At 36.3% G+C, this 27352-nt stretch overlaps 1 protein-coding gene across 9 annotated transcripts in view; it reads right to left on the reverse strand.

The window, feature by feature from the left end:
* Rasal2 (RAS protein activator like 2) overlaps nucleotides 1-27352 on the reverse strand; it is a 261335-nt gene that overhangs the window by 44040 nt on the left and 189943 nt on the right. For all 9 annotated transcript variants that reach the window (XM_090340368.1, XM_090340365.1, XM_090340369.1 and 6 more), the window contains exon 5: nucleotides 12671-12780. In XM_090340368.1, the coding sequence (XP_090196494.1) occupies nucleotides 12671-12780 (110 nt within the window). The remainder of the gene's footprint in view (nucleotides 1-12670; nucleotides 12781-27352) is intronic.

The following is a 27352-nucleotide window of genomic DNA, read 5'->3' on the forward strand; positions in this document are numbered from 1 at the left end:
GGAAGATTATAAATATTAAAGCATGTTCTACAGGGTAGAAAATTCAAGTTATCTCCAATATGACACACACTAGGGAACAATATACAGAAAACTGTGCCACATAATATACATTCTTCTTTTGGTATTTAAATTGCAAGGGGAGTAAAATCTATGAGTACTTAAGCCAATTACACATAGACATACATTGATTTAAAAAAAAACAGAAGGCACCAGTGGCTCATATCTGTAATCCTTGCTACTTTGGGAGACTAAAGATAGAAAGAATTACAGTGTGAGAGACCCCTTAACTCATAGTTGGGTGTGGTGGTGTGTGTCTTGTCATTTTAGCTATGATAAGAAGACCAAATCGTCAGTGTAAAAATGTGTCTGGGCAGGCAGCAAGACTCTATCTCAAAAATAACCAGGGCATAAAAGGGTTAGAAAGATGGCTTAGCAATAGAACACCTACCTAGTAAGTGTGAGGCCATGAAGCCCATCACTGACATACAGACAAACACATGAAATTAAACACTTCAAATTACATTTAAATCCAACTCTACTGACATTTTAGACAGTAAGTGGGAAGATAAGTAAAGTTTTTCTTCTTTTATTAAATTTAGTTTTGCTAGACTTTAGTGTATGTATAACTTTAAAATTAAGGTTTAAGGTGAAAGAGTAATAGGAAACAACTGGAGATTTAATGACATTTACTTTCTTTTTTGTGCTGGTACCAGGACTTGAATTCAGCACCTCATGCTCTTACTTGGCTTGCTTTTTATCTATTGAGCCATGTCTACAGTCTGACATTTTGCTGGCTAATTAGAGATGGAATTTGACGTACTTTTCTGCCTGGGACGTACTTTTCTCCAGGTCTCAGCTTACTGCATAGCTAGAATTACAAGCATATACTAGTGGTAGAGTAGTACATGAGAAGAAGAAATGTCATGTGTGGGTTTACTGTTTGGCCATGGAGACTGTAGATGGCCGTAGGAAGGTTTGGGGTGGAAGAATTGGAAAATGAGCAGAGGTTATTTCAGCAAGACTAGTTTGGTGAAGGAATTGACAGAGGGGTATTCAGAGAGGGAAAGCATAAGATTTAAGAGATTAGTTCCTAGATTATGGTTAGCACACTATATAACAATCATGAATGACGCTAGTAGAAATGAGGAAGTAGATAGAGTTGAGATATAATATGTAGGAGGCAAACAGGTCTTGACTACATCATTGCAGTTATAATGAAGTGGTAGAGAGAAGGATGCCTGGACATTCAGGCTTGAATCTCTGGGTAGAAAAATGTGATGCCCTTCAAAGAGATAGGAAATAAGAGGCAATATTGGTTGAATTGAGTGTAGAAGTAAATCAAGTTCTGAACAAGTTGAGGTTGAGGTTCCTGTGGAGACACATTAAAAAGGGATATATGGAATGAGAAAACATTCTAAAAAATAACCCAAGGAATGTTAACCTTTAAATCTAGTTGAGAGAGACAGAAATTAGAAGGAGAGATGGAAAACTAGGTGATTTAAGTATCATAAAAGCCTAGAAGAGAAGGCCATTTTTTTTTGTCAAGAATTACTGGTGTCTACTAATAGCACAAAATGAAATGTGTTAAAAGATTAACAGTAGCCACTGAACTTCGGAGCCCAAATGATTTGGAGACTTTGACAAGAGAAATTTCAGAAAAGGCACATGGACAAAACAGAGGTTATAGTCAATTGAAAAAAAAAAAACCCAAGGATACAAGAAAGTAGAAACTAACTGATCTGACTGTGATGAAGTGGTAATATCAAAAGCAAGAGACAGATTTATTGCTGCAGATTGAACTCAGGATCTTCTTTCAAGCACTCTAACTTACTATTTGAGCCATGTCTTCTGTTCTTTTGCTTTCATAGCTTTTTTTTTTTTTGAATAGGGTCTCAACAACTTTTTGCCCAGTTGGTCTCAAACTGTAATCCTCCTGAGTAGTGGCATTTATTTATTATTATTTTTTATTGTCAGGATAATGTATAGTTACATTCATCAGGTAGTTGGTGTGTTACTTCTCACACATTGATATCCCTTCTCATGTTTTTGTCCCCATTTCCCTCCTCTCAGTAGTTCCATTTATAGGCATATGTCACCATTCTGGGCTGAGGGGTAATTTTTTTAAGCTAATTTTTATTATTTTCTTTCTTAAGTAAAGTGATATATGCTCTTGGTAAAAAAATTATAGAAATTCAGAAGGCTAGTAGGTAAAGAATTAAAATAAGGGTACTTTCTTTTATCAACTTCCTATAGAAAATATCATTAGCAATTTTGTGAACTCTCCTATAAATATTTTAAATAGGCAACTAGATTTAAAAATATAAAATGATATTTATCTCATATTGTTACAGTATCTCACTTTGTTATCTGATATATTGGATATATTTGTATTTGTTCATTTGAAATTGGATAGGGAAGGGGGGAAAACAAAATGAGGGGTTGGGGTGGGGGGAGGGAAATGGGGACCAAGACATGAGAAAGGGTATCAATGTATGTGAAGTAATGCACCTTCTATCTGGCAAATATAATGTAACCCTTCTATTAATTACAATAAAAATATATGAAAAAAGAAAAAATATAATAGGAATCATGTGTGTTTAAATTTATATAGTATTTATTACAACAGTGATTTTATCATACTTTACAAAGAATATATTTGGACACATGTTCATATTGGGACATATTGGTTTAACTTGCTTCTTTTTATTGTTAGTATTTTAAAATATATTTTGTTATTGTACAGGTGATGTACAGAGGGGTTACAATAATGTAAGTCAGGTAATAACTCCATATCTTGGAGTTCAGTTTGAAAACTTTTAGTTTATATGATCATATGCATATAGCTATTGAGCCTTTTTGATCCACTTTTATGAATGTCTTCCTTTGGTCTCATTGCGTTAATGTCTAGAGATCTATATAACCACATAGTATTCCTTTGTATAGGGCAAGTAGTTAAACCAGTACCTAAGTCTTTACTTTTTCCTTTGGTGATTATCAGTGAGGTTTTAAGAGTAATATAGAGGCCGGGAGTTTTGCCTAGTGGTTAAAGTGCTTGCCTAGCATGTACGAAGACCTGGGTTCGATTCCTTGGTACCACATACATAGAAAAAGCTGGAAGTGGTGCTGAGGCTCAAGTGGTAGAGCTCTAGCCTTGAGAAAGTCCAAGGACAGTGCTCAGGCCCTGAGCTCAAGCCCAGGACTGGCAAAAAAAAAAAAGAGTAATATAGAGCATGTATCTTTATACGTACTTTGTACACACGTGCACGTACTTAGTTTAAACTCTCAGATACAAAAATTTAATGATTGGGAGGGTGTAGTGGGAGGGAAAATGGGAGAAAAACATGGGAAGGGGTATAAATGTTCAAGAAGTAATGTATACACTAACTGATGAATATAACTGTAATTTCTCTATATATCACTTTGACAATAAAATATAATAAAAATAAGTAAATAAATTTTAAATAGAAGGGTACACACATTAAAAGTTAAGACATTGCTAAGTTATACTCCATAAAAATGGTATGAATTTTAACTACTGAATTCAATAATCTTTGCCAATACTATTTCATTATTGTTTTTTTAAAACATTTGAACATGTTTAATGGCAATTTAGTTTTTCTTTTCAGATAATTAGGAATAGTATTTTATGTTTGTAAAACATTTTGTAATTGTTGAACTTGTCTTGATAAAAACACCTGCTATAGGCTGGGAGTTTGGCCTAGTGGTAGAGTGCTTGCCTAGCACGCATGAAGACCTGAGTTTGATTCCTTGGTACCACATACATAGAAAAAGCCAGAAATGGTGTTGAGGCTCAAGTGGCAGAGAAAGTGCAAGGACAGTGCTCAGTCCCAGAGCTCAAGCGGAGGACTGGCAAACAAAACAAAACAACAACAAAAACTCACCTGCTATATTAAGTAAATGAGTCTTGTTAAAAGAGAAATAGAGATTAATCTGACTAAATTATATGTACACATGAAATATCATGGTGAAAGTCCTTTGTACAATACCCAGTAAAAAATGAAAACAGGGGCCAGGAATGTTTGCCTAACATGTACGAAGACCCAGGTTTGATTCCTCGGTACCGCATACATAGGGAAAAAAAAGCTGGAAGTGGTGCTGTGGCTCAAGTGGTAGAGCTGTAGGCTTGACAAAAGTCCAAGGACAGTGCTCAGGCCCTGAGTTCAAGCCCCACACCTGGCAAAAAAATTTTTAAAAAATGAAAACAAAAGAATGAATGACTGGATGGGGCCGGGAGTTTGGCCTAGTGGTTAAAGTGCTTGCTTAGCATGCATGCAGACCCGGGTTCGATTCCTCGGTACCACATACATAGAAAAAAGCCAGAAGTGGTGCTGAGGCTCAAGTGGTAGAGCTCTAGCCTTGAGAAAAAAATCCAAGGACAGTGCTCAGGCCCTGAGCTCAAGTCCAGGACTGGCAAAAAAAAAAAAAAAAAAAAAAAAGAATGAATGACTGGAAAGTACAGTAGAATCTGTTAAGAATAGTAGTGGCAGATACCAGTGGAAATGGGCAGGGCCAGTGAAGAGGGTTTATGAAAATATATTTGATTGAAGTTCTTTATATGAATATATGAAAATGGAATGATGAAACTTGTTGAAACTGTATTAAGGGGGAGAGTGATGAGAAAGAGTCATAGAAGAGGTGAGTTGGATGGGGTACATTGTATGCATGTATGGAAATGCCACGATGCCGTCCTTTGTATAGATAATGCATGCTAATAAAAAGCTATTAAATTTTTCTTTCATATTTGTATTTCCTCCCAGTTCACATGTAAGTACTTTTATTCCAGATCATAAGAAATCCAGCTATATTTTCTTTCACTGTTTGCATTTAAAAATTTAATGTAATCCATACAGATTTATTTAGAGGGAAGGGATAATGGAAGGAATATAAGAATTCAATTTTGTATTTTTCCAAATTGTAGAAATAATATGACCATAAATTGCCTCATTAATTATTACAGTCTAGTAGCTTATTTTTTTTACTGAGTTGTAGTAAGTATGGAAGGTAGTGTCTTACATGTATGACCCTAGCAACTGAGGATCATGGTTTGAAGCCAGCCTGGGTAGACAGATTTTGGAGATTTTTATCTTCAATTAACCATCAAAAAGCTGGAACTGGTGACAAGGTTTAAATGGTAGAGTACCAGTTATGAGTAGAAAAAGCTGGGTATGAGGCCCTGAGTTCAAGTCCCAGTACCAGCAGCAAACAAATAAGCAAAGAACAAAGACTTGTAACAAGAACAGTGTGTGCAATGTCTACCTTCGTGACTTTTTCCCTTCTAAATTTTTTTCTAATAAATTGGAATTTTTATCAACATATACAAGAAAGAATACAATGGAAAAGATACTTAACTGGAAGCCAAAGTACTACCCTATTTATAAATCATTCATTAGCTATATGACATGAACTAGCTTATTTTTTCTTAATCTTACTGATCGCATTTGTAAAATATGGATGCTTTAATTATGTCTATGCCTCTGATATATCACATCTGTTTCATAAGTTGCAACTATCATATAGGTGTGAGAGATTATGAGCATCAACATGGAAATTTTACAGTGGCCTGACATGCATTAATCACTTTATTTAAATATAGTCATGGTCTGTACTGCTTTTTTTTTTTTTTTTGGTGCCAGTCCTGGGCTTGAACTAAGGGCCTAAGCACTGTTCCTGAGCTCCTGAGCTTGCTTGCTTGCCTACTAGCTTTTCTTTTCTTTTCTTTTCTTTCCCTCCATTTCCCACAATGGTCATGACAAACAAGAGATAAAGGGTAGGGATTGATTTTATCTAGGAAATCTGGGTGGTGACAAATGTCTAGATGCTGGGAGTGAGCAAGAGAGTTCAGATGCTTCTCAATCAGCCTGCACTCTTAAAGACTGTAAGGGAAAAAGATGTGGGTTTGTTTCTTGTGAACTAGAAAACTGCTGGGGATGGGAGTGGGTTTGGAGGAGGATAAACAATGACAGTAAGAATTCCTTCCTAGAAAGGATTTACAAATGAACACTTGGGATAGTGGCTGCACCTGCCAAAGTCAATAAAACCATAGGTGAGAGATTCTTCAGGGATGAGAAATCCCCAAAGAATTCCTCAAAGAACCACTTAAGGGAAAAAGTCAGCTGTAAACATCTGCAGGCTCAGAGAATATAATGGAAGATTAACAGAACTTTCTTTCCTTTCTTGTCTCCCCTTTCTTCAAACCTGGAACACTTAAAACCATGGTTAATAAAATGGGGAGTAAGAGTAGACAGAAAAATAAACCTACCAATACTTAATAGCTTTATTAAAAAAAATAGAACAAACAAACAAATGCCCCCAAAACAACATTCATTGGGTGAATGGGTAAATAAATTACCACAACCATACAAGAGAATACTACTCAGCAACAAATGGAACTACTGATGAATGCAAAGATGTTGAAGAATCTCAAGGTCAAATGATTATTGATAAAAAAATAATCTCAAGTATATTCTATGAATATCTGTGAGTGAGAGTTTGTATGTGTGTGTGTTTGAGAGAGAGAGAGAGAGAGAGAGAGAGAGAGAGAGAGAGAGAGAGAGAGAGAGAGAGAGAGAGAGAGGAGAGAGGGAGAGAGGGAGAGAAAGAGAGAACATCCAGGGCTTCACGAATTTTAGGCAATGCTCCACCACTGAGACATGCCTCTGATTGCATTTATATAATACTATTGAAATAGTAAACTTACTGTAATGGAAAACAAATTTGTGACTGTTACATGACAGGGAGGAAGGAGATGTGACTTGTAAAAGGGTAGCATATTTTAATTCTTTTCTGGTAATATAACAATTATTAAAAAAATTGTTACTGTAAAGGTTACATTTATATAATTAAGATAATGAGTTCCAGATCTTTTCAGTTCTTTCTTGATTGTGATAGAGGTAATATACCTTTACATAGGATTAAGGATATATTCTTCGCATAGAATACCACAAACTCTCAAGTGAGTATAAGTAAAAATGGTAAAACTGAATGAAGTCTACAGTTAATGTACTAAAGTAAATTATCTATTGTTAAACTGTAAATTATCTGCTGTTATACTGTAGTAATGGGAGTCACTGTTGGCTGGAGGGAAGGGCCTCCAAGACTATTTTACAACTTCTTAAGAATGTATGACATCCAAATAAAACTCTAGGCCAGAAGTCTGGCCTAGAGGTAGAGCGCTTGCCTAGCATGCATGAAGACCCAGTTCGATTCCTCGGCACCACATACATAGAAAAAAGCTGGAAATGGTGCTGCTGCTCAGGTGGTAGAGCTCTAGCCTTGAGAAAGCCCAAGGACAGTGCTCAGGGAGAACTGGCAAAAAAGAATTTTTTTTTGTTCTGTTAAAGTCTTCAGAGGAATGAGAAAATTCTTTTCATTTTTTATTTATTTTTATTTTATTGTTGGGATAATGAATAGAGGGGTTACAGTTACATTTGTCAGGTAGTAGGTATATTACTTCATGTACGCTGATACCTCTTCTCATGCTATATGTTTACTGCTATCTCAAGTCACAGATATATGTAAGCACTTTGAACACTAGGTTGACAATCTGATAGGGATGGTATTTAGAATCTGGAGATGCCTGATCTGGAAATGAGGTATACTTTTTAAAAATTTAATACATTTTTATTGCAGTTAATAGAAGGTGCATTACTTCACAAACATTGCTACCCTTTCCTCATGTTTTTGTTCCCATTTTCCTCCCCACTACAAATGAGGTGTACTTTTAAGTGAACAAAAGGCAGATTTCTCACAGCTATTTCATGTCCCATTACGCTTCTTACATGACATGGTTTAAAGGTAAGAATGCTGAAAATATTGATTCTATAAAATAATTTTACTGGTTTTTATCTGATTATATGACTTGGGAACAATGACAACTTTGTGATATCATTTTACTTTTACCTCTAAAATATTCTTCCTATCTTGTCTCTAGTTCTTTGTTCCTATTACCCACTATCTACCTCAGAGTCTTCATTGTTTCTGTTTTCTTCTTCTTTTGATGGTACTGGAGCTTTAAACACAAGGCCTCTTGTTTGCTATACAGGTGCTCTAATAATAAGACATGCCTTCTTATCTTTTTTTTTTTTTTTTGCACTGGTTATGGTCTGGCTTCTTGTCTGGGAACGAATAGACTTCTACCTGTCTATTTTAGGCTTTCCCAGCATAGCTAGGATAAGAAGTTACACTATTATGTCCAGTTATTGGTCATTAGGGGGTCTTGAGAATTTTTCTGCTCAACTTTTCCTCAAACTGTGATTTCAGACTCCCAAGTAGCTAAGATTATAGGCATGAACCACAAATAGTTAGTCCATTGTATACTGCAATGTTTCATGCTAGATCTTTGAAACTCTTCATTTACTATCTGGAAATCTAGACACTTTTGTTATCTTGTTTTGGAACATTTACTTATAGTATTTCTTTGACTATTTGTGTTCTGTCTCTCTCTGTCTCTCTCTCTCTCTCTGTCTCTCTGTCTCTCTCTGTCTCTCTCTTTCTCTCTCTCTCTCTCTCTCTCTCTCTCTCTCTCTCTCTCTCTCTCTCTCTCTCTCTCTCTCTCTCTCTCTCTCTCTCTCTCTCTCTCTTTTGGTTCCTAAATGTGTTTTTACTGAAAAAAATCATTCATAAAGTCACATACAAAAATGTACAAACACCTGAGTAAATAATGTAATGACAAAGGATAATTCTTCTGAAAAGTGTTTAAAACATTCATATATGTCAGTGCAAAAGTATACCCCTGGAATCTCTTAAAACATAAAGGCAAGCTCAAAAACTAGAGATGGAGACAAGCTGGCTGAGCTGCGAGGGCTGCCCATGCCTGTCCGGGTGAGGGCTTTCTTCCAGTCTGCTCATATCAAAATGAGGATTTTTGTAAACACCCCCCCTCCCGAAGAAAATGTGTAAAGGGACACCACCCAGTCCCCAGCAGCCTAGCACGGGCTGGCCCAGGCTCATCCAGTTGCTGTCCAACTTGTAGATTTGAGCTTTTGTTCCTTCTTCTTAACTGCCTGATATTCTGCATGAGCAGCCTGCGAGCCAGCCGCGAGCTCTGCTGTGGGGCCACTGAGCAGCACTGAACTTGGGGTGCGGGGTGAGGGTCTCTGGACAGCGGTGAGACCTCTCCTATGTTCGCTTTGTAAAGCTAGGGGCAAAGGCTGAGTGTCTACTGGGTCACACACAGCACTCTGAACCGCAGCCCATTGCCCTGGCCTGCAGATGTGGCCTTCCCAGCGACGCCATGCTGCAACTCTCCAGGCACTCTGAGCAGTGTATAATCTTCTGGGCTGCTTTTTTTTTTTTTGCCAGTCCTGGGGCTTGAACTTTAAGACTGTCCTTGAGCTTTCTCAAGGCTAGCACTCTACTACTTGAGCTACAGCACTACTTCCATTTTTTTTTTTCTTTCTGTGTTTACGGTACTGAGGAATTGAACCCAGGGTTTCATGCATGCTAGGTAAGCACTACCACTAGGCCACACTCCCAGACCCTTCCAGGTTGATTAAAAACATCTTTTTTTTTTCCTGTTCTACTTTCTAGGAGAGTAAGCTGACTTTAGCTTTATCTCCAAGTTCTTTGTTTTCTTCACAAATCCTTATATTATCCTGCTATTGTCTCATAGGTGATAGTCTTATCTACTGACAACATTAATTTTACTTATAAACTTGTTTTTCCTTCATCCACTTTGCTTCTTCTGGATTCTTTCTCCCCTTTATATATTTTTTGTCCTCATATTTTATTTTGAAGAGTTTCCTCAAGATCTGTAAGATACTGATTACCTATTTACATTTAAAAGTAAAACACTAAAAAACTAATGAAGTTTTATATGCTGGAATGGGGCTCAACACCTAATGAATTTTATTATAGGTAGTTTTTAATTAGCTGTTTCACTTAAACCCATCTATACTGAAATATAATTATCACAAAATGACTACATTTACAATGCATACTTGTCAGAAGAAACCCCATGCCCTCTTGAAGTCATTCCTCATTCATTCCATTCACCCCACATCTCAGTGTCTGGCAATCATTAGTTTGTCAATATAGATTTGACTATTCTAGACATTTCTTTTTAACATTATACATATATAAGATGATTGGGAGGGGTGGGGGGAAGGTAAGGGGGACAAAAACATGGGAAGAGGTATCAAGGTTCCAGAAGTAATATACCCATTACCCTGAGGAATGTAACTGTAACCCCTCTATACATTATCCCAACAATAAAATACACTTAAAAAAAGTTAATGTTAAATCTGAAGAAATTTTCTTTTTCTCCCTCCCTCTTTCTTTCTTTCTTTCTTTCTTTCTTTCTTTCTTTCTTTCTTTCTTTCTTTCTTTCTTTTTCTTTCTTTCTGTGTGCTGATACTGGGGTTTGAACTCAATTTTACTCAATAGCCAAGACAGTGAAAAGCACAAATATGATTTTAAAATGTATAGTAGATCTAAATAGATACTCCCCAAAAGACAGACAAATGGCTAACAGGCACATGGGAAAATGTTTAATGCATCACTCATCATTAAAGTAAATAAAAACTCCATGAAATATTTTCATTCAGTCAGATTGGCTGTTATCAACAAAAACACTGAAGATAACAAATGCCAACAGGATGTGAAGAAAAAGAAGGAATTATTATACACTGTTGGTATGATGATAAATTAGTACAGATATTAGGAAACATCACTCTATACAATTTCTTCAAAAAATTCAAAATAGAACTACCATATATATGATCTGGTAAACTCATTCCTAGGTTTATATCTAACAAAAATGATGTCAGGAATCAAAAGAGATGTCAGCATCTCCACACTCACTACAACAGCAGCTAAGAAATGGTAACAACTTAAGTGTCCATAATCTGGACAGATAAAGAAAATGTGGTACAGCTGAGCTCTGGTGGGTCATACCTATAATCTTAAATAGGAAGATAAGATTTGAGGACAGATTCAAAGCCAGCTCAGGAAGACAAATCCTTAAGAGTCTTACTTCAACTAACAGTAAAAAGTCAGAACTGGAGGCATGGCTCAAGTGGTAGAGTGTTACTGGTGGTGAAAAAGCTGAGCTAGAGCTTGACTCTTCAGTGCAAGCCCTATGACTGAGTTCAGAGTCAGACCAGGAAGACAAATCCTCAAAACTCTTATCTCCAACTAACAGCAAAAAGTCAGAATTGGAGGCATGGCTCAAGTGGTAGAATGGCAGTCATAAGTGAAAAAGCTGAGCAAGAGCTCGAGTTTTCAGTTCAAGCCCCAGTACTTACACAAGAAAAAAGAAATAAAAATAAGTAAAGAAGATGTGGTGGGTATATATGAGGTAATACTGACCTAGGCCCAGAAACTCAAGTAGTATATGATCTCATTCATATGTGAAATCTAAATTTGACCTCATGGATATTGCGATTAGAATGGTGGCTACCAGATGCTGGGGAAAATAAAGTAGGGGAAGGGATAGGTATATGTTAATCAACTGAGTTAGAGTTGTAAGAAGTTGTGGGGTATCACTGTACAGTCGGGCCACTATATGGAGGAACAATCCATTATATATCTCAAAAATCTAAAAGAAAAATATTCTGAAGTTTTCACCATAAAGTATTTAAGACATGCTTAAGTTGACTGAACAATACACAACATAAACAAAAATATCATATAGTACTTTATTAATGTGGAAGCATGCTTTGTGTCTCAGTTAAAATACATTTTTCTTTTCCTGGTCCTTGTCCTTAAACTCTGGGCCTGGGGACTGTCCTTAAACCCCTTTTGCTCAAGGCTAGCATTCTACCACTTGATCTATAGCACTACTATTGGCGTTTTCTGTGATTAATAGAAGCTAAGAGTCTCATGGCCCTTCCTTGCCTGAGCTAGCTTCAAACCATGATCCTCAGATCTCAATCTCTGAGTAGCTCGGATGACAGGTGTGAGCCATCTTAGAGCAAATTTAAAGTATTAAGTAAAAAATGAAGAGAAGGTCAAACATCTGACAATGATACTGTCAACTGCACAAATCTCAATGAGCACTTTTTATGTGGTTCAGAGATAAACTGTTAAAGCAGTAATGATCAAAATCTATGTTTTCCGTCCAATAAATGTCTGATTCCACATGCTGAATACAAAGACAAACAACAGTGAAGCTCATGGGCTCTGGAGCCAGCCATATTCCCCAACTTCAAATAGTATTTTTGCTATTTATAATCTTTATGAACTGTAATTACTTAACCTCTCTGTATCTCAGATTCCTCATCTGTTAAATAGGAAAAATAACAATGTTTACCATATAGGGTTATTATAAAGTTAAATAAGAGTGTGCATAAAGCATCCAGCAATAGTGCTCAGAAAGTGTTAGCTATTATCACTTATTCTACAAAAATAGATTCATCTCTGATCATTAGAACACTACAATTGCTTCTTAGCTTTTTTCTAATACTATAGGTTCTTTGTAAATAAAATACTTTTATCATATTTATCTTCCGTTATCCTCTTATTTCATATGATACTTAAACTAGATGAGTATTTGAATTGACATTTTAGACACTGTTTTAATATGTGCAAAACACAAAAAGTAAATTTTGGAATATATCTATCATCAACGCAAAGTTAGAGAAGGTCAAAGAATCTCATCCAAATACACTTTAACAGTACTTTTTCTATGTTAAGCAAGTTAACTTCCTACCTGTCATCTGTATTGCGAAGGGATGGAAGCCGAAAGCTCGTGTTTCTGTCAAGCTTAGACTGGCTTTTGGTCCTCTTGATAGACCCTTTCAGGCGCTTGCTGAAGAATCCCTAGAATCAAAAGGTAGAAAATGTTGGGAAAGAGAATAAAAAGGAACGGTAGCCTTCTGTACTAAATTTGCAAAAGGTGTTCAGGATTTTATAATGAAGACCTGAAACAGTCCAGAATCTAAATTTTACTTTTTCTGTAAATAATAGTTGCTTGAAAACACTTAGTAAAATGATGAGAAATTTTCTATTGTGTAAAGTAGGATAATTAACCTTTATGAAACAGATTTTATACTACTTATGGTAGAAGAACTTTATTAATATGTTTTTAACACAATATATAGACAAATACAATATCTTTTAAACATGAAATAGTACCTGGAAATGGTACTAGTTAATTCCTAACCAAAGGGAAACAAAGTATAGTATGTACATAGGCTCTGAAGCTTTAGGAGTGAAATTGCTCAAGATGCACTCTATTCACAAATTGATATGTTTGATGAAATCCTTTGTATAATGACTTGAAGAGCCAAAGAATTAACTAAGTAGTAGAAAAAAATACATTGATGGTCTCCAAAGTATTAAAAAGGTAGTCTGTGATGGAAGCTGCAGCTTATGCCTGTAATCCTAGCTATTCAGGAGCCTGAGATTCAGAAGCCAGTCTGGGCAGAAAACTCCATGACACTTATCTCCAATTAACCATCAAAAAGCTAGAAGTGAACATGTAGTTCAACTGGTAGAGTACCAGACACAAAAGCTAAGTGAAAGTACAAGATCCTGAGTTTAGTATAGGTATCCACAAAAATGCTTTTTTTGTCTATATCACTTTGGATATAGTATTTCTAAAATTAAAATTTAAATGTAAGCCAGGTACCGGTGGCTCAAATCTATAATCCTAGCTACTTAGGAGGCTGAGATCTGAGGATTGCAGTTCAAAGCCAGCCCAGGCAGGAAAGACCATGAGACTCTTAAATCCAATTAACAACCAGAAAACCCAAAGTGGTGCTGTGGCTCAAGTGGTAGAGTACGAGTCTTGAGCTGAAGAGCTCAGGGACAGCACCCAGGCCCAGAGTTCAAGTCCTATGATGAACAAAAAATTAAATGTAGCAAAACTATTTTTAAAATAAAATGTAGATCATCATTGAAATTATTAAAACATACAAAATTTAAAGAACAATCTGTTTCATATCTGGCTATCCTCTTTTCACTTTTATCAAATGATCTACAGAGTTCCTTGAACATATTCTTGTTCTCAGCATTTTCTAAGAATGGGCATGTGATAATATTTTTTGACTAAATGAAAAAATACAGGATGATGAAGGCCATTCAAAAAATTTGTAATTCAGTTTCAGCAGATGAAAGGACATTTTATAGAAGTAGAAAAAAATGTAAGTCAAAGAAAATATTCTGACACATAGAAAACAACTCCTATCACCTTCAGATGCTTATCATTTATAGAAGCTATGGAGAACACATATTTCCAGAAGAAAGGAAACAAAAGATAAGCTAACATCAGTACATCAAATATTTTGCATTCCTTAAGCTAATGCCAAAGCTCACTGTTTTGATACTGGACTAGTCATATTAGGCCAAATTATACTTAAAAAAACTTTCATAGCATCCTAGGCTTAAAACATGCTACATGTCCCCAAGCAGGTCAACCGGGCTATTATCCTGTTCAATAATGTATACTCAAGGATTGTGAGCTACAGGAAATTCCATTTCTATGCTTTTATAGTTGCTTCAACAGGATAAAGAAAATATAAAAGAATATGCACAATCACGTGTTCTGTGGTCAACAAGGAACCTAAAATTACAGGAGAAGTTATAAGAGAATCAACAAACTACCTTAGAGAAAACTTGTAATTTAACATAGGATTTAGATAGTATGTATAAATAAACATAGGGTCATTAGTAGAGTGGACAAGGCTGAGGTAATAACACTAAGCACAAGCATGTATAGGTAGAAACATCTGAAAAGCAAATAGAATTAAAGACAAATAATGAATTAAAAAACCACAGAATACCCAAGAACTGTTGAACAACTATATGCGGTATAACATATGCATACTAAGAATACCAGAAGAAGAGAACAGAAGTATCTGAACTAGTAATTACTAGAATTTTATTTAATGCAAGAAACCAACCTACAAATCCAAAAGACACCATAAATGTCATAACAACTTAAATGTTTTGGTATGAATGCCAAAATAACATAAAAACTACATGTAGGCAAATACATCAAAGATTTTTTTAAAAATCCTACGAACAGCTAATGAGAAAGAAAGAGAGAAAGAGAAAGAGAGAGACCAGAGAGAGAGCACACATGTGCACACATGGTCATCTTATATATTGAGAAAAAACTACCTTTCAAAAGTAGTCTAAGGAAAAATTTTCTCAATTGAAAATATTTGTTATCAACATATTTGCTAGGCAAGAAATGTTATAAAAAGTTCTTTACAAAGAAGGCAAACGATATGGATAAGAAAATAAGGATAAGGGTAAAAATAACGTCTTTTGAAGATAACATCTTTTGTTTTTAAAAATTGATTTGAAAGATAACAATTTGTTGACCATGATGTTAGCAACGAGGTATTTATATGTATGTATAGATACTTATGAGGAATAGCAACCATACAAGGGAATGGGAGGCAAAAATTAGAATTATGTTTTTTCAATTTTAACCTTTTATTGTTATTATAGAGGTGATGTACAAAGGGGTAACAGTTATATAAGTCAAGTAATAAATACATTTCTTTTGATCTCTCCCAGTTTTTCCCGCTGTCCCCACCTACAAATTGTATAGTTTGTTTTTGTCTACTGAACACCACTGCTACTGCATTTTGTCACTCTATTTCTATTCTAAGTTACTCATTACTGTTAAGAAATAGTGTTACTTGAAAGTGAACTTCAATTAGTTGTAACTTTATACAGTATGCTCAGTCCTATGTACACACAGATACACATACAACATAACTTAGTGAAAGATAAAAGGATTTGGAAGTGGCACTAGTAGAGCACTAGCCTTGAGCTGAAGAGGTCAGGGACAGTGCCCAAGCCCAGAGTTCAAGGCCCATGACATACAAAAAGAAGAAAGATGCGAAGATTTTCTTTATGACAACAATCCTCATGGATCACAGCCATTTCCATTACCCTTTTTCTCCAAGTGAAACATTTGTTACAATTGATGAATATGAACCTATACTAATATTATTACCCCCAAACTCCATAGTTTTTATATTAAGCATTATTTATTTTTTAACTTCGTTTTTTGTGAGTCCTGAGGCTTCAACTCAGGGCCGAGAACCGTCCTTGGACTTTCTCAAGGCTGGAGCTCTACCACTTGAGCCAAAGCACCACTTCCAGCTTTTTCTTTCTTCCTTCCTTCCTTCCTTCCTTCCTTCCTTCCTTCCTTCCTTCCTTCCTTCCTTCCTTCCTTCCTTCCTTCCTTCCTTCCTTCCTTGCCTCTGTCTCTGTCTTTCCTGTGTGTCTTAGGGCTTGAACTCTGGGTCTGGGCGCTGTCCCTGAGCTCTTCAGCACGAGGCTACCTCCCTACCCCTGGGCTTGGGCACTGTCCCTGAGCTTTTCAGCTCAAGGCTACCACCCTACCCTTTGAGTCACAGTCCCACTTCCACTTTTCTAGTAGTTAATTGGAGATAAGAATCTCAAGGTCTTTAGTACCTGGGTTGGCTTTGAACTGTGATCCTCAGATTTCAGCCTCCTGAATAGCTAGGATTACAGGTGTGAGCCTCTGCGCCTGGCTGTCTTTCAGCTTTTTCTGTGTATGTGGTACTGAGGAATCAAACCCAGGGCTTTGTGCATACTAGGAAAACACTCTGCCACTAGGCCAAATTCCTGGCCCCATGAGTACATTTTTTTGTTGAACAATATTACGCTCTCTCACATTTTTCTCCCATTTCTCTCCCATCATCTTTCCCAGCTCCACAAGTTTTAAAGTTCATTTCCAACATACTGTCTTGAAACACTGTTGTATTGGTTCACCTTTTGTCCTTTGCCTTACTATTTTGTTGTTTCCCTTCCCTTATTCCCCTCCCTAATTCAGAGGTTTTTCTTTGTAGTTTTTTGTTGTTTTTGTTTTTGTGGGTCACGGGGCTTGAACTTAGTGTCTGGGTGCTGTGGCTGAGCTCTTCAGTTCAAGGCTACCGCCCTACCCTTGGCTACAGCCCAACTTCCCATTTCTAATTGGAGATAAGTCTCAAGGCTTTGTAGTGAATGAGCTGGCTTTGATCCTATCCTCAGATCTCAGCCTCCTGAGTAGCTAGGATTACAGGTGTGAGCCACTGTGCCTGGCTTGAAGGTTTTTTTTTTATGTACTATGCAAAGTTATTTCTTTTTTCTTTTTTTTCCCTATGGATTATACCATTGCCATTGTATTTGATTTTTGTACCTGGTATATTGTATATAGTTATATGAATTAGACATTATTTATTATTGGTGTCACTGCTGATGCTTTATGGTTTGGGATAAATGTAGGAATGAGCTATATATCCAACCACTACAGTACTCTGTAGTGTTTTATTGTTTTAAAAATCCTCTATTGAAAGTGGGTGACAATGATGAAGATGTATTATATTCACAAATTACTTGGCTAAATGGAATTCCTTTGTACAACTACTTAAAGATAATAAAATTGGAAAAAATCCTCTGTGTTGTACCTTTCTTCTTCTACCAACCTAACACCTATCAGTCTAGGTATCACTGATCTTTGCACTAATGCTCCAGTGTTTCCTTTTCCAGAATACTGAAACAATATATAGACATTTCTTTTACTTAACAATATTAATTTTTCACCAAATCTTTTCCCCCAATCTCTTTCTCCTTTTCACTTTTAGTAGTTTCTATTGAGATGTCTTCAACCTCAAAGATTCTTTTCTCAGAAAGAACTTTAATCCTCAGATCTCACCTTTCTGAAGTAATAAGGATTATAGGCATGAGTCATTGGTGCTTGGCTACTATTTTAAGTTACTGATAATTTCATCTGAGTCTGATTCTGATGTTTTTTTTGACTCTTTTTCTGCATTTTTGTGTGCTCTGCAATTTTTTTCTTCATAGCTAGACATGATGTTCTAGTGGATGAAACTGTGGTAAAGAGGCCTTTTAACAATGTGGTAGTAGAAGGAAAGGAGTACTGTATACTCCTACGGTTACATCTAAGGTTTGTAGTGAGCTTGTGCCTCTGCATTATGAATTTTTCAAATGCTTTTAGTACCTTCTCACCACATGCCTGGTATAGGTGGGACAGAATGGCCAGAGAGGGCTGAACTAAGTTATTTCTCTTCCCTCAGGATTGTTAGTTTGGATAAATAAAAACATAACAAAACAAAAAAAACACTAGATTAGGCTTGGGTAAACTAGTTTCTCTGGAGAGTAGAACTTAAGAAGGAAGGATTTTTTGGTGTATTTCAAAACAGTTCTTCCTCTGTTGAAGGTAGAGGAGGATTTTTCTCTAATAGTCACTGTGACAACCTTGCAGAGTTCCAAGTAAAACAAACAAAATAAAAATAAAACAAAACAAGAAAGAGAGAAGAAAGGAAGGAGTGAAGGAAGGTAGTAAAGGAGGGAGGGAAGGAGGAAGAAAGAAAAAAGTTTGTTCAATCATTACTAGGTTCCCTTGGAGTTTCTAGCTCTCAAGTTCCACACTAAACCACCAGCAATTTGTCAATTAATAGCTCAAGTTTCTCTCTCTGGAAATAAGAAGTTATGCTTTAAAACTTTAAAGGCTTAAGATAATTTTATACTATCTTAACATCTATTACAATGTTTAAACTTCATTTAAGTGTTCAATGCATGTGATAAATATACATGAATCTATAGCATGCACAATTTAAGGGAAAGTTAGGATTGTACAGTGGTCAATTCTTGGGGGTAGCAGAATCTACTATAAAATGCTGCTTTCACTTTCTTTTATGTAACTAAGCATGGTTTTCAACAGTGAATAATGTTTACCTTAAAGGAAAAGTTTTTTTTTTCTTTCCCCCCTGTACCCAATACTGAATGGTACCTACAAAGCTGGGCTTTTCCTAGTTTCTTGAAACAAGTCTTTCATAACATCATATCTTGGAGTGAAATCATATTCGTTGAGGACTACACTACACTGATTTAGCATCCTTTATTTCTCTTTGTGGTTCTTACTTTTCAATCTTTCGTTGGTTGTGAAGGATTTTCTGGACTTTCTTCATGACATCTACTCTTTAACTTCATAGAAACCTCCAGTCTCTTGATTATCCTATTTACTCTCAAAGTATATGTGATGTTTAACTGACCACTGCTTCTTTCTGAGCTGTTTCTCATTAATAGGTCACTATGGTTTGTAACAGGCAATCCTTCCCTGACTACATTTGCCTGGACTATATGTGACCTAATATTACTTAAAAACATCTAATAGGGGCCAGGAGTTTGGCCTAGTGGTAGAGTGCTTGCCTAGCATGCATGAAGACCCAGGTTTGATTCCTCAGTACCACATATAGAAAAAAAGCCAGAAGTGGTGCTGTGGCTCAAGTGATAGAGAGATGGCTTTGAGGAAGGCCCAAGGACAATTCTCAGGCCCTGAGTTCAAGCCCCATCCCCCATCTTTAGATTCTTTAGATTCAGTTTGGGCAAGGCAAGATCTCTTCCAAGGTGGGTTTTTTTTGTTGTTGTTTTTTTTGGGTTTTTTTTTTTTTTTTTTTTTTTTTTGCTTGGTGTTGGTACTAGAGATCAAACCCAGGGCCTTGTGTGCCAGGCAAGCATTCTTACCACCAAGCTACATCTACAGGTCCTAAGTAGTTTTAAACTTTTTGTCTGATGTGTGTTCCAAATTAGATGCATCTTCTGGTCCTTCTGAGTATTTATTTATTTATTTATTTATTTATTTTTTTGCCAGTCCTGGGCTTGAGCTCAGGGCCTGAGCACTGTCCTTGGACTTTCTCAAGGCTAGCACTCTACCACTTGAGCCTCAGCACCACTTCTGGCTTTTTTCTATGTATGTGGTACGGAGGAATCGAACCCGGGTCTTCATGCATGCTAGGCAAGCACTTTAACCACTAGGCCAAACTCCCGGCCCCTTCTGAGTATTTATAAATAGAGCTAGCCTTACATTTAGAGCTTTGTATTGTCCACTATGTGTCATTAGTCTTATTAAGCTGAACATCTTTGGGAAGCAACTAAGCACTCTTTTTATTTCTAGTGTAGGTTTGATATGTGGCACTTAGTAAGGATGTAGTAAATTTTTTTTTTTTTTTAGTTTTTGAAGTAAAATAAAATAGGCAATGAAATGTAGAAAAGTTATGTTTGTAGACTCTATAGGCAAAGCAGGGAACTCTAATTCAGAGAGCACCGTTTTAAAGCCTGACTGTAATTTATTTTTATGCCTCTGGAATATTCACAATTTCCAAGTTTTAGTTTCTCACGTGTAAAAGGAACATTCTTTAAAACTGTCTTTTTAAAGAGTAATTTCAAGAATAAGTGTATGCAAAAGTACTTTTATTTTGTTATTTTTAATTTTTGCAACAATGAGGATCAAACTCAGTGCCTTGTGCATGTTAAAAAAAATGTTTTTTTAGCATACTGAAAGAAACAAAAAGAAATGGCCAGTTGGATATGAATCTAGGAAGAAAGCCTATTGAATAGGTAGGTAAAACCACATTTTGTTTTTTCTTCTTCCTGGAAGCCATCATACCACAGGAAGGGAAGAATCAAAAAAGAAGTTTCCTAACAGCAGAGATTTGCAGCTGTTTTGTTCTGTGAGTGGTCCTGCTACCCCCCACCCCAACCCCCAGAGGTAGTTGATGTATTATAAGCACTCAGTGAACACCACTTTGTAAGTGCTCAGTAAACATTTGCTCACTAAACAAATTTACTGAAGGCACTCTGTATGTCAGCACTGGAAGGGTGCTTTCCAACATGTAATGCCATTTAATCCACACAGGGACTCTATGTAGGTTTTCAGTAATTTGCTTCAGTTAACACACTTAACAGATATCAACTTAAAGTTTAAACTCAGTTTATTGTTAATATGTAAAAACTTTGTTTGTATATTCATTGGATAGCTATTATTTGTCAGATACTTGGGGCATTTGCCATGTATCGGTAAACAAAACCACAAATCCTACCTTCATTAAGCTGACATACTAACAGAGTGAGATAATAAACTAAGAACATAATAAGTAAAAGGCAAGTAAAATGGTAAAACAAAGCCATGAAAGTGGAAATCAATGACACTAAGTGGTCAAGACAGAACTTATAGAAGATAAATTTGAGTCAAGAGTATTCCAGACAATAGACACAGAGCAAAGCCTTAAAGCCAAACTATGTATGTTATGTTCAAGGAAGATCCTCAAGCCAGTATGCCTAGGATAGATGGCAAGTAGTGGGGAATAATGGAAATGAGGTAGTAGGACAGTAGTAGTCTTGAGCTGGACAGTGTTCAGATCTTGCACATTAGCCTGTACATTACCTTCTACTCTAAGTGAAAAAACCATGTCAAAGGAAATCAAGAACAAGAAACAAGACTTTTTTCTTTCCTTTCCTTTTCTTTTGAGACAAGGTCTTGCTATTTATGAACTTAGAATCCTCCTTGCCTCAGCCTCCATTGTGCTAGAATTAGTAGTATGTACCTATACACCTGGCTGAATTCTTGCTTTCTGACCACTTTTTAATCCCTCTTTCACTTTTTAATCCCTCTTTAGATATTGTAAGCATTATAATGTACTTTCCTCAAAAGTACTATATCTAATTTGTAGCAAGTTTTAAATAATTGTATATAACAAGTAGCTAGGAGTATAATTCAATAAACGAAGGGAAAGAAAATGAGCCAAAAACAACTACTGTAAATTTATTTGACAAGATTTTGCCTCTTAGGTTTTTGTTTTTTATTGGTCTGTTGAGGGGCTTGAGCTTTGGGCCTGGGAGATGTCCCTGAGCACTTGAGCTCAAGTCTAGCACTCTACCATTTGAGTCACAGCAACATTTCCAATTTTCTGGTGGTTAATTGAAGATGAGTCTCATGGATTATCATGCCCAGGCTGGCTCTGGGCCGTGATCCTCAGATCTCAGCCTCCTGAGTAGCTCCCCCTTAGGTTTTAATAATAAAACTATACAATTACACTAAAGTTAAACTTTATTGAAATTACTTTTTTTGCAGTTGATTCTGTGGCTACTAAATATATTAAAAATAACTTCCTCAAGTACAAAACGTAAAAACAGATATATCAACAGGAAAGTATTTCTTTCTTCTATATACAGTTATGCTGTACATACTTACAGAAATATGAAAAGTATAAATGTTTCTATAAGTATACTACAAATATTCAACAGAACAAATGGGGAAAAAAGCAAGACTACAAATTCACTAGTTAATTCACCCTATTGTCTGACATCAACCTAATCTGAAAACATTCTAATAAAACCAGCAAAACAAGTCCTACCTTATTCAATTCTCCTTGGAACTGCTGTTGCTACCATCTATATTTTTTTTTTACAAGTATTAAAAAGCTCATCATTTAAAACGCTAGCAATTTAGAATACTAAAGTGACTTACTTTAATTAATTGTTGCTCACTATTTTCCTTAAACATAAAACTTTCAATTAGCAACTATCAGAGAAATAAAAAGCCAAATGTCGCCTTTCTCTGGAGCTTGATAAATGTTAGGAGGATGATAAAAGTTGTTCGTACACTGCAAATTGGAGTAACCCCGGAAGACTGAACTTGGCTATCTGGGCATGACTGGAAGCTGAAATAAAACTGCTGCTATGCAACCACTCTCAGTGGTGGTAATAAGAGACACTGATTTGCCAGTGTCCTGGCACTGCTGATAGTCCCTCAAGACAGGGAGAAGTGGAGAGAGAGAAACATGTCATCACCTTTCACAAAAACAGAAAGATGTGCAAGAAAACCCGCTATAGTTCTGCTGGAGATATTTCACATCAGCAATCACACAAGGGATTAAGGATAACATTACAAAATCACTGAGTAGGTAATTTTAATAGCATTTCCTTTAAATGGTATATGATTTTGTCGCCAGAAAGAACTCAGATAAGAATTGTTTTCATTTCTGCTTTTCAAGTTTTATTTCACTTTGTAAGCCTTTCCCCCCACCATCCAGTGTGTTGTTTTTATTTGTAGATTTATAGGCACACTCTAGTTACAGCAAATGAAGAAAGTCTGCAACTTATGTTTCTTTGGGTCTGGCTTACTTCACTTAATATATTTTTTTCCAAGTCTCTTGATTTCCTTACAAATGGTACATTATCTTTTCTTTTTTATTTTTATTTTTGGTGGGTCATGGGGCTTGAACTCTGGGCCTGGGCATTGTCCCTGAGCTCTTCAGCTCAAGGCTACCATCCTACTCCTGGAGCCTCAGCCCCACTTCCCGTTTTCTAGTGGTTAATTGGAGATAAGAGTCCCATGGTTTTTAGTGCCTGGGCTGGCTTTGAACCTTGATCCTCCGATCTCAGCCCCCTGAATAGCTAGGATTTCAGTGTGAGCCACTGTGTCCAGCTTTTTTTTCTTTTCTGATGGAAGTATGGAATTCCATTTTGTATGTATACCACATTTTTTGGATTTGTTAATCTTTGGGCATGACACAGGACTCCAGACATTCACTCTATGAGACGAAAGGAGGATAGTCTCAGGTAAGGATCACAAAGGTTCAATAGCTATGTGCATATGATCATCTAAAATGAACTTCAAGAAATGGAAATAAGTGGTTTTTGTTCTTATTTTTTTCTCTCCTTTCCCACTGTTGTAGTTTTCTGTACTTTTTGTCTTAAATAATTTATCCGTTTACCTGTTTTGAGGAAGGTAATGGGGAACACAGAAATGGTAGGATAAACGTTGAATCCATCAGTGATATTGATAGACACATGTTGAAAATGAACTATACAGCTTGGGGGGAGGGGATGTTGGGAGGGAAAAACTGGTGGAAGAAGGGACATAGTTCAAAGAGAAATGTACTTGCTCACCTAACTTATGTAACTTTAATCTCACTGTACATGTCCTTTACAATAATAAAAATAATTTTAAAATAGTTGAACAAAGGTGTTGCCATTTAACAAAAAAGTTTATGGATGCAATATATCTTTGTCAACCCCTCTCAACATTCCCACTCTACCCCTCATCCTACTTTCCTCCCTCACTTTTCTTAAATTTTATAGGATATATGTTGATTCTTGACTATATTTCCCCACTTCTCACTCTTCTACATTTATCTACCACTTTCTCTTGATCCCACCCCATCCCTTTTGAGTACCTGCTATTTGGTATTTTATTTTGCTGAACTTTTATTTTGCTTTTTTAAGGAATTATACTGAGATCTCCCTTGACTCTACAGTTCTTCAGGTAATACATTTGTTATATTTGCATACCACCCAATGTATTTACTCATGAGTTTGGAAGCTCAATCTAGTTTCTACATATAAGGAAAAAGATTATCCTGTGTCTCACTGGGCCTGATTTACTTCACAACATAATTTTTTTCTAAGTCTTTATATTTCTTTAGAAATGGTATAATAACATTCTTTTTCATGGACAAGTAAAATTCCACTGTGTGTATAGACCGCATTTTCTTGTCCATTAAGAGCATCTGGCTAGGGTGAATAGTGCTACATTAAACGTGGTTGTGCTGTTAGCTTTACTCTATCCTGGTTTGTAATTTTTTGAGTAAACAACCAGGAGTGGAACTGCCAGATCATAAGATAATTTTTTAATGTTTTGAGGAACCTCCATTCTACTTTCCAGAGTGGTTGAACAAGTTTACATTCCAGCCAAGAGTGTGTTAGGATTTCCTTTTGGCTAATCCTCATCAGCATGCTACTGTTTGTTTTCCTGATAATGGTCATTTGAACTAGGGTGAAGTGGAATCTCCATGTTGTTTCGATTTGCATCTCCTATGACCAAGGCTATTGAACGTTTTTTCATGTGTCTATTGGCCACTTTTACTTCTGAGAATTCTCTTTAGCTCATTAGCCCATTTATGAATCAGGTTGCTGTTTTTTTTTAAGGTTTATTTTTTTACATTTTCTGTATATTTTGGATATTAGGCCATTATCTGACAAGTGATGGCAAAACGCTTTACCTATGCAATAGATGTTTTTCGTTTGATTGTTGGCTATGTTCCTTGCCATGCAGAAACCTTTTAGTCTGATGCAGTCCTATTTATCAAGTCTTTCTTTGATATGCTGTGCTTATGGATCAAGTTTTATTTTAATTAGTAAATTAATCTGTTTATTTTGCATATTTTACTATGAAATATAATTACTTCAGGTGAAAGACTCAGCATATATAAATCATTTCCTTTGATGGTCTCTAAGCATAAAATAGTAACTTAGATGGTTCAGTAAACATTGCCTAAAACATATGGTAAAACTTAGTAAGGAGCCAGTGCTGGGTTCATACTTTTTGTTAATCCCAGCTATCAAGAGGTTGAGGTCTGATGATGGTGATTAGAAGCCAGACTGGGAAGTAAAGTCCATGAGATTTTTATCTCCAACCATCCAACAACAACAACAAAAAGCTGGAAATGGAGCTATAGTTCAAGTAGTCGAGTGCCAGTTCTGAGTTAAAAAGCTCAGGGACAGGCTGGGAGTTTGGCCTAGTGGTAGAGTACTTACCTAGCATGCACGAAGACCTGGGTTCAATTCCTTGGTACTACATACATAGAAAAAAAGGCAGAAATGGTGCTGAGGCTCACTGGTAGAGCTTTAGCCTTGAAAAAGTCCAAAGACAGTGATCAGGCCCTAAGCTCAAGCCCAGGACTGGCCAAAAAAAAAAAAAAAAGCCAAATGCCCAGAGTTTAAGCCTTAGTAGTGACACAAAAGAAATTAGGGAAAAGGAAAAAGAATGGGAACCTAAATGTGAAGCTTTATTGTCCACTTTATAACTGGAAATCCAGAGAAATTCTAAGTGATAGTAACAACAGCAAAATAATAATCAGTTGTAATGTGTTTTATGATTAACAAACAGTTTTAGTTTCATCATGACTTATTTCCTAGTAATAACAGTACTAATATTACCAGTTGCTATTGTTTTGACCAATGAGAATCTTTAGAGTTAAGTTACAGTAATCTACATTTTTTTTTATCTACTTTTTTTTTTTAAATTTGCTTTTGCAGTGCTGAAGTTCAAACTCAGGGCTGTACATCCTAGGTCTTTGATCCTTTTGAATGACAGCTAACAGTCAGGAGTTGTCAAAACTGGACAGCTTCTCTCTTGGCAACTGGTAAGATTATTATATGGTAGCCTATTTGCACTGATTATGTCACAGAGGCCTTGAAAGCTACCAAACCAAACCAACAACAACAACAACAAAAACCCAGTGAAAACTCAATCACTGATAAAGGTTGCAACTTCTGCTTCAAGAGGCCTTGCTCTGGAGAAAACTTTTGCCTGCACTATGCCAGAAAACTTTAACTTGACAAGTCTCAATGACCCCCAGACCTCATCTAAGTTGCTTCAGAGAACCCTGCCTATGGCTGTTTTATATGTAATAGCATTCCTCAATTAGGCCATAAGCAGGAAACAGTATCCCACTGACAGAAAAGAGCCTATATTAATGGGAGTCTTATGTGAAGATTAACAGGCACCAGTACTGTGAATGCAGCATGCCTGTTACTCTCCTTTCCCTGATATATTTCAGGTGTTTCCCACCCTCCTCTTATGTGATCACACTATGCCCTTATGAAGGCTTTGGTTCTACAGCCATTTCAGCTTATTTGTGGTCGTTATCATGGCTGGTTATACAAAAAGCAGACAAGGGTTCCCAGTCACCAGAAGCTAATATTCTAAATAGCCAGAGCACAGAGTTCCTGACACCAAGAAGTAGCTTACAGTTTCAAAAAGCCATCTAAGGCTTCTAAGAGTCCTGATAGCTCAAAGCTGTAACAATCAGAAGCAAGTAGGAGCCACCAAGAATTAAAGGACCTGGTACCTGAAGCTCAGTGCTATAAGATTAGTGCTATAAGATTAGGAGGTGGCTGAAGAATTGGCAAGAAGCCAAGCATAGTGAAGGTACTAGTACTTGAGAGACAGTAGACCAGCTAAGATTATAGAGAATGAGAGGCAATCAAGATCTAAAGGCAGAAGACTCTCAGCCCTGGTGTCTTGGACAGTCAAATTAAGCCATCCAAAAGTTAAAGAAGCCAAGATCCTTATACCCAGAGCTCAGGAACTGTAATTCAAACTTCTAGCAATTCCATCTTAGAGTAATAAATAGTCCTTTGTCTGAGCACCTGGAGGAATGCCTCTAACTTTGAAAGGTGGGAGCCATAAGCCCCTTCCTGGTTCTTAGAACTTAGAGGAAGTTCAACTTGTGAGGTATTCCTCACCTACCTAGGATTTGTAATGACCACAGTAAAAGAATCACTAGACAGCTGTTTAGGACAGCATAAACATTTGTGTGTAAGCATGTGCATTATTCTAGTAGTTTAATTTCCTACTTTGCTGAATTGGTATTCAGATTATTTTCAATATTCTGAAATTACAAATAATGTTGCAACAAATAACTTTGTGCATATGTATTTAAATATTGGTGGGAGGTAGAATCTTTAGGGTAGAATCCTGTGAGATTTGAGTCAAAATGTGCTAAAAGTACATACTGTTTTAACAAATTTCCCATAGAAGGGTTATGCCAGTTTGACT

Source organism: Megascapheus bottae, chromosome 10, assembly GCF_031878675.1.
Source record: "Megascapheus bottae isolate mThoBot1 chromosome 10, mThoBot2.hap1, whole genome shotgun sequence".
NCBI lineage: Eukaryota > Metazoa > Chordata > Mammalia > Rodentia > Geomyidae > Megascapheus > Megascapheus bottae.